The 8,694-nt window shown below is 44.9% G+C and overlaps 1 protein-coding gene across 1 annotated transcript; it reads right to left on the bottom strand.

Annotated features, from left to right (window-relative positions):
• Positions 1 to 6,452: 6,452 nt before the first annotated feature.
• On the bottom strand, positions 6,453 to 7,534 carry LOC128245875 (uncharacterized). Its single transcript, XM_052964095.1, has 2 exons — positions 7,019 to 7,534; positions 6,453 to 6,641 (listed from the first exon to the last, which is right to left on the bottom strand). Exons 1-2 carry the CDS (start codon positions 7,532 to 7,534, stop codon positions 6,453 to 6,455), a joined length of 705 nt encoding a protein of 234 aa, XP_052820055.1.
• Positions 7,535 to 8,694: the final 1,160 nt, after the last annotated feature.

The raw sequence follows: 8,694 nt of genomic DNA, 5'->3' as shown, positions 1-8,694 counted from the left end.
TCATTTAGAAAGCCGCTCATTTTGTTATTTAGAAAGCCGCCCCCGCCCATATTGTCATTCAGAAAGCCGCCCTCGCACATCTTGACATTCAGGAAGCCGCCCATCGTTTCATTTAGAAGGCCGCCAACCTTGTCATTTAGAAAGCCGCCCCTTTTGTCACTCAGAATGCCGCCCATGTTGACATTCATGAAGCCGCCAATCTTATCATTCAGAAAGCGCCCATCTTGTCATTCAGAATGACGCCCATCTTATCATTGAGAAAGCCGCCCATCTTGCCATTCAAAAAGCCGCTCCCTTCCATTTTGTCATTCAAAAAGCCGACCCCGCTCATTTTGTCAATTCAAAAAGCCGCCCATCTTGTCGTTCAGAAAGACGCCCATCTTATTATTGAGAAATCCGCCCATCTTGCCATTTAAAAAGCCGCTCCCGACTATTTTGTGATTCAAATAGCCGACCCCGCTCATCTTGTCTTTCATAAAGCCGCCAATGTTTTCAATCAGGCAACCGCCCATCTTGTCGATTCAAAAAGCCGCCCCTGCACATCATTTCAGTCAGAAAGCCGCCCATCTTGTCATTCAGAAAGCCATTAATCTTGTCATTCAGAGTTCCACCCATCTTGTCATTTAGAAAGCCGCCAATCTTGTCATTCAAAAACCGCCCATCTAGTCATCCAGAAAGCCGTCCATCTAAAATTCAGATAGCCGCCAATATTGTCATTTAGAAAGCCGCCTAGGTCCATCTTGTCATTCAGGAACCCGTCAATACTGTTATTCTGAAAGCCCCTCATCTGGTCATTTAGAAAGCCGCCCATCTTTCCATTCGGAAAGCCGTCCATCTTGTCATTCAGAATGCAACCAACCATCTTATTTTGCAGAGAGCCGTCAATCTTATCCTTCAGTAAGATTCCGTCATTCTTGTCATTCAGAAGGAATTACATCTTGTCATTCAGAAAGCCGCCTCGCCTATCATGTCATTCAGAAAGCCGCCCATCTTGTCATTCAGAAAGCCGTTTATCTTGTCATTCAGAAAGCCTTCCATTTTTTCATTCTGAAAGCCGCCCTTCTTGTCATTCAGAAAACCGCCCATCTTGTCATTCAGAAAGCCGCCAATCTCGACATTCAGAAAGCCGCTTATCTTGTCATTTACAAAGCCACCCATCTTGTCATTCAGAAAGCCGCCCATCTTGACATTCAGAAAGCCGACACCACCCATCTTATTATTCAAAAAGGCGACCTTGTTTTCACTCAGAAAGCCGCCTATTTTGTCATTCAGAAAGCCGTTCATCTGTTCATTAAGAAAGCCGCCCTTCATGTCATTCACAAAGCAGCCAATCCTGTCATTCAGAAAGCCGCCGATTTTTCAATCAAAAAAACCGCCCATCTAGTCATTCAGAAAGCCACAAATCACGTCCATCTAGTGGTTCAGAAAACCGTTTATCTTGTCATTCGGAAAGCCGTCCATCTTGTCATTAAATAAGGCACCGATCTTGTCATTCAGAAAGCCGCCCATCTTTTCATTCAGAAAGTAGTCCATTTTGTCATTCTACAAGCCGACCATCTTGTCATTCAGAAAGTCACCCATCTTGTCATTTAGAAATCCACCCATCTTTTCATTTAGAAAGCCGTGCCCGCCCATCTTGTAATTCAGAAAGCGGGCCTTGTTTTCATTTCGATAGCAACCCATCTTGTCATGGAGAAAACCGCTCGTTTCGTCATTTAGGAAGCCACCCATCTTCTCATTCAGAAAGACGTCCATCTTGTCTTTCTGAAAGCTGCTTGTCTTATCATTTGGAAAGCCGCCTATGTCGCTTTAAAGGAAGTCGCCGATCGTTTTCATTCAGAAAGCCGCCCATTTTGGCATTTAGAAATTCGCCAATCTTGTCATTTAGAAAGCCACCCATCTTTTCTTTCAGAAAACCGCAAACCTTGTCATTGAGAAAGCCGACCCCGACCATCTTATCATTCAGAAATCCGCCCCGCCTATCTTTTCATTCAGAAAGCCGCCTTCGCCCATATTGTCATTTAGAAATCAGAAAAACGCCAATCTTGTCATTTAAAAAGCCGCCCATCTTGTTATTCAAAAAACCGTCCATCTTGTCATTCAGAAAGCCGCACATCTTGGCTTTCAGAAAGCCGCCCATCTTGTCATTCAGAAAGCCGTCCCCGCACATCTTGTCATTCAGGAAAACGCCAAATTTGTCATTCAGAAAGCCGCCAATCTTGTCATTCAGAATGTCGCCAATCTAGTCATTCAGAAAACAGCCCATTTTGTCATTCAGAAAGACGTCAATCTTGTCTTTCAGAAAGCTGCTTGTCTTATCATTTGGAAAGCCGCCTATGTCGCTTTTAAGGAAGTCGCCCATCTTTTCATTCAGAAAGCCGCCCATATTGTCATTCAGAAGGCCGCCGATGTTTTCAATCAGAAAACCGCCAATTTTCTTTTTTCGAAAATTGCCATCTTGTCATACAGAGAGCTGTCCATATTGTAATTCAGAAAGCCGCCCATCTTGTCATTTAGAAAACAGCCCTTCTTGCCATCCAGAATGACACCCATCTTGTCATTCAGAATTTTGTCCATCTTGTCATTCAAGAAGCCGCACATCTTGTCATTCAGAATGCCGCACCCGCCCATTTAGTCGTTCAGAAATGCGCCCCTCCCATTTTGTCATTCAGCAAACCTCCAAACTTGTCATTCAGGACGCCGTCCATCTTGTCATTCATTAAGCCACCATTCTTGTTTTTTAGAAAACTGTCCATCTTGTCTTTCAGAAAGCCGCCCATCTTGTCATTCAGAAAGTCGCCCCTGCACATCTTGTCATTGAAGAAAACGCCCATCTAGTTATTCAGAAGGCCACCTGTCATGTCATTTAGATACCGCCCATCTTGTCATTCAGAAAGCCACTCATCTTGTCATTCAAAAAGCTGTCCCCGTCCATCTTGTCATTTAGAACGCCGCGTATCATGTCATTCAGAAAGCCGCCCATCTTGTCATTCGGAAAGCTGTCCATCTTTTCATTCTGAAAGCCTACGCCGCACATCTTATCATTCAGAAGACCGCCCATGTTTTCATTAAGAAAGCCGCCCATCTTGTCATTTTAAAAGCCGCCTATCTGGTCATTCAGAAAGCCACCCCCTCCAATTTTGTCATTCAGGAAGCCGTACATCTTTTCATTCTGAAAGCCCCTCATCTTGGCATTCAGAAACCAGCCAATCTGGTTATTCAGAAAACAGCCCATCATTTCATTCAGAAGGCCGTCCATCTTGTCATTCAGAAAACCGCCCATCGTGTCATTTAGGAAGCAGCCCATCTTGTCGTTCAGGTTGCCGCCCCGCCCATCTCGTTATTTAGAAAGCCGACCTCGCCCATCTTGTTATTCAGAAAGCCGTCCATTTTGACGTTCTGAAAACCGCCCATCCTGTAATTGAGGAAGCCGCCTACCTTGTCACTCAGAATGCCGCCCATGCCCATCTTGTTATTTAGAAAGCCGACCCCGCCTTTCGTTCCATTCAGACAGCCACCCATCTTGTCACGCAGAAAGCAGTCCATCTAGTCATTCGGAAAGCTGTCCATCTTTTCATTCTGAAAGCCTACGCCGCACATCTTATTATTCAGAAGACCGCCAATGTTTTCATTAAGAAAGCCGCCCATCTTGTCATTTTAAAAGCTGCCCATCTAGTCATTCAGATAGCCACCCATCTTGAAATTCTGAAAGCCGCCCATCTTGTCATTCAGAAAGCCGCCCCGCCCATCTTGTCATTCAGGAAGCCGTCCATCTTGTCATTGTGAAAGACCCACATTTTCTCATTTAGAAAGCCGCCTATCTTGTCATTCAGAAAACAGCCCATCTTTTCAATAAGAAAGCCGTCCATCTTGTCATTCAGGAAACCGCCCATCGTGTCATTCAGGAAGCCGCCAATCTTGTTGTTCAGATTCTTAATAGAAAGCGACCCTACCCATCTTGTTATTCAGAAAGCCGTTCATCTTGTCATTTAGAAAACCGCCCATCCTGTCATTGAGGAAGCCGCCCATCTTGTCATTCAGAATGCCGCCAACGCCCATCTTGTTATTTAGAAAGCCAACCCCACCCATCTTTTCATTCAGAACACAGTCCATCTTGGCATGCAGAAAACAGCCCATCTTGTCATTCAGAAAGCCGCCCATCTTGTCATTGAGAACACCGCCCTCGCCATTCTTGTTTTTTAGAAATCCGACCCCGCCAATCTTGTCATTCAAAAAGCCGCCCATATTGTCGTTTAGAAAGCCGCCATTCTTGTCATTCAGAATCCAGCCCATTTTGTCATTCACAAAACCGTCATTCTTGTCAATCAGAAAGCCGCCCAGCTTGTCATTTAGCAAACAGCCCATTTTGTCATAATGAAAGCTGCCCATCTTGTCAATCAGAAAACCGCCCATTTTGGTATTATGAAAACTGTCCATTTTGTCAATTTGAAAAACGCTCATCTAGTCAATCAGAAAGCCTCCCCCGCACATCTTGTCATTCAGAAAGCCGCCCATCTTGTCATTAAAAAATGCTTCTCATCATGTCATTCAGATACCACCCATCTTGTCATTTAGAAAGCCGCCCATCTTGTCATTCAGAAAGCTGTCCCCGTCCACCTTGTCATTAAGTAAGCCGCCCATTATGTCATACAGAAAGTCGCCCATCTTGTCATTCAGACGGGCATCTATCTTTACATTCAGAAAGCCGACTATCTTTTCATTTAGAAAGCCGCCCGTGTTGTCATTTAGAAAACCACCAATCTTGTCATTTAAAAAGTCGTCCCTGCCCATCTTGTCATTTAGAAAGCCACTCAGTTTCTCATTCAGAAAACCGCTCATCTTGTCATTCTGAAAGCGGTCCATCATGTCATTCAGAAAACCGCCCATCTTGTCATTCAGAAAACAGCCCTTCTTGTCATTCTGAAAGTCATTCATCTTGTCATTTAAAAAACCGCCCATCTTGTCATTAAGAAAACCGCCTCGCCCAACTTGTCATTCAGAAAGCCGCCAATCAATCATTCAGAAAACTGCCCTTTTTGTCATTCAGAAGGCCGCCCACCTTGTCTTTCTGAAAGCCGCTTATTTTGTCACTCAGAATGCCGCCCATCTTGACATCCATGAAGCCGCCAATCTTGTCATTCATAACGCCGCCCATCTTGTCATTCAGAAAGCCGTCTATCTTGTCATTCAGAAAGCCACACATCTTGCCATTCAAAAAGCCGCTGACGCTTATCTTGTCATTCATAAAGCCACCAATATTTTCAATCAGGAAACCGCCCATCTAATCAACTCAAAAAGCCGCCCCGCCCATTTTTTATTCAGAAAGCCGCCCATCTTGTCATTCGGAAAGCTGTCCATCTTTTAATTCTGAAAGCCTACGCCTCACATCTTATCATTAAGAAGACCGCCCATATTTTCATTAAGAAAGCCGCCAATCTTGTCATTTCAAAAGCCGCCTATCTAGTCATTCACAAAGCCGCCCAGCCAATCTTGTCATTCAGGAAGCCGTATATCTTGACATTCTGAAAGCCCCTCATCTTGGCATTCAGAAACCAGACAATCTGGTTATTCAGAAAACAGCCCATCTTTTCATTCAGAAGGCCGTCCATCTTGTCATTCAGAAAACCGCCCATCGTGTCATTCAGAAAGCAGCCCATCTTGTCGTTCAGATTGTCGCCCCGCCCATCTCGTTATTTAGAAAGCCGACCCCGCCCATCTTGCTATTCAGAAAGCCGTCCATCTTGACGTTCTGAAAACCGCCCATCCTGTAATTGAGGAAGCCGCCAATCTTGTCACTCAGAATGACGCCCATTGCCATCTTGTTATTTAGAAAGCCGACCCCGCCCATCGTTTCATTTAAAAAGCCACCCATCTTGTCATGCAGAAAGCAGTCCATCTTGTCATTCGAATAGCTGTCCATCATTTCATTCTGAAAGCCTACGCCGCACATCTTATTATTCAGAAGACCGCCAATGTTTTCATTAAGAAAGCCGCTCATTTTGTCATTTTAAAAGCTGCCCATCTAGTCATTCAGATAGCCACCCATCTTGAAATTCTGAAAGCCGCCCATCTTGTCATTCAGAAAGCCGTCCATCTTGTCATTCAGAAAACAGCCCATCTTTTGAATAAGAAAGCCGTCCATCTTGTCATTCAGAAAACCGCCCATCGTGTCATTCAGGAAGCCGCCCATCTTGTCGTTCATATTGCCACCTTACCATTCTTGTTATTTGGAAAGCCGACCCAACCCATCTTGTTAGTTAGAAAGCCGTCCATCTTTTCATTCAGAATACCGCCCATTCTGTCGTTGAGGAAGCCGCCCATCTTGTCATTCAGAATGCCGCCAACGCCCATCTTGTTATTTAGAAAGCCGACCCCGTCCATCCTGTTATTCAGAAAGCAACCCATCATTTCATTCAGAACACCATACATCTTGTCATTCAGAAACGGCCCATCTAGTCATTCAGAAAGCCGTTCATCTTGTCATTTGGGAAACCGCCCATCTTTTCATGCAGAAAGCCGCCCATATTGTCATTCAGAATGCCACCCCCGCCAATCTTGTTATTTAAAAATCCGACCCCGCCAATCTTGTCATTCAGAAAACCTCCCATCTTTTCATTCAGAAAACCGTCAATCTTGTCTTTCTGAAAGCCGCACATATTGTCTTTCAGAAAGCCGCCAACTTGTCATTAAGAAAGCCGCCCATCTTGTCATTAGAAAAAAGCCCATTTTGTCATTAAGAAAGCCACCGATCGTGTCATTTTGAAAATCGCCCATCTTGTCATTCAGAAAGCCGCCCTCGCACATCTTGTCATTCAGAAAGCCGCCCATCTTGTCATTCAGAGGCCGCCAATGTTTTCATTCATGAAACCGCCCATCTTGTCAATTCAAAAAGCCGCCCATCCACATCATTTCATTCAGAAAGCCGCCCATCTTGTCATTCAGAAAGCCGTTAATCTTGTCATTCAGAATTCTACCCATCTTGTCATTTAGAAACCCGCCAATCTTGTTATTCAAAAACCGCCCATCTAGTCATCCAGAAAGCCGTCCATCTAAAATTCAGAAAGCCGCCAGTATTGTCATTTAGAAAGCCGCCTAGGCCCATCTTGTCATTCAGGAACCCGTCCATATTGTTATTCTGAAAGCCCCCCATCTGGTCATTCAGAAAGCCGCCCATCTTGCCATTCAAAAAGCTGTCCCCGTCCATCTTGTCATTTAGAAAGTCCCTCATCATGTCATTCAGAAAGCCGCCCATCTTGTTATTCGGAAAGCTGTCCATCTTTTCATTCTGAAAGCCTACGCCGCACATTTTATCATTCAGAAGACCGCCCATGTTTTCATTTAGAAAGCCGCCCATCTTGCCATTCAAAAAGCTGTCCCCGTCCATCTTGTCATTTAGAAAGTCCCTCATCATGTCATTCAGAAAGCCGCCCATCTTGTTATTCGGAAAGCTGTCCATCTTTTCATTCTGAAAGCCTACGCCGCACATCTTATCATTCAGAAGACCGCCCATGTTTTCATTTAGAAAGCCGCCCATCTTGTTATTTTAAAAGCCGCCCATCTAGTCATTCAGAAAGCCGCCCCCGCCAATTTTGTCATTCAGGAAGCCGTACATCTTGTCATTCTGAAAGCCCCCCATCTTGGCATTCAGAAACCAGCCAATCTGGTTATTCAGAAAACAGCCCATCTTTTCATTCAGAAGGCCGTCCATCTTGCCATTTAAAAAACCGCCCATCGTGTCATTCAGGAAGCAGCCCATCATGTCGTTCAGATTGCCGCCCCGCCCATCTCGTTATTTAGAAAGCCGACCTCGCCCATCTTGTTATTCAGAAAGCCGTCCATCTTGGCGTTCTGAAAACCGCCCATCCTGTAACTGAGAAAGCCGCCTACCTTGTCACTCAGAATGCCGCCCATTGCCATCTTGTTATTTAGAAAGCCGACCCCGCCCATCGTTTCATTTAAAAAGCCACCCATCTTGTCATGCAGAAAGCAATCCATCTTGTCATTCGGAAAGCTGTCCATCTTTTCATTCTGAAAGCCTACGCCGCACATCTTATTATTCAGAAGACCGCCAATGTTTTCATTAAGAAAGCCGCCCATCTTGTCATTTTAAAAGCTGCCCTCCTAGTCATTCAGATAGCCACCCATCTTGAAATTCTGAAAGCCGCCCATCTTGTCATTCAGAAAGCCGCCCCGCCCATCTTGTCATTCAGGAAGCCGTCCATCTTGTCATTCTGAAAGACCCCCATCTTCTCATTCAGAAAGCCGCCTATCTTGTCATTCAGAAAACAGCCCATCTTTTGAATAAGAAAGCCGTCCATCTTGTCATTCAGAAAACCGCCCATAGTGTCATTCAGGAAGCCGCCCATCTTGTCGTTCAGGTTGCCGCCTTACCATTATTGATATTTGGAAAGCCGACCCCGCCCATCCTGTCATTCAGGAAGCCGTCCATCTTGTCATTCTGAAAGACCCCCATCTTCTCATTCAGAAAGCCGCCTATCTTGTCATTCAGAAAACAGCCCATCTTTTCAATAAGAAAGCCATCCATCTTGTCATTCACAAAAACGCCCATCGTGTCATTCAGGAAGCCGCCGATCTTGTTGTTCAGATTCCTAATAGAAAGCCGACCCAACCAATCTTGTTATTCAGAAAGCCGTTCATCTTGTCATTCAGAAAACCGCCCATCCTGTCATTGAG

The sequence above is a fragment of the Mya arenaria genome, chromosome 9, assembly GCF_026914265.1.
Source record: "Mya arenaria isolate MELC-2E11 chromosome 9, ASM2691426v1".
NCBI lineage: Eukaryota > Metazoa > Mollusca > Bivalvia > Myida > Myidae > Mya > Mya arenaria.
Note: the sequence above shows the minus strand (reverse complement) of the source record. Positions and strands in the feature narration are given on the sequence as shown.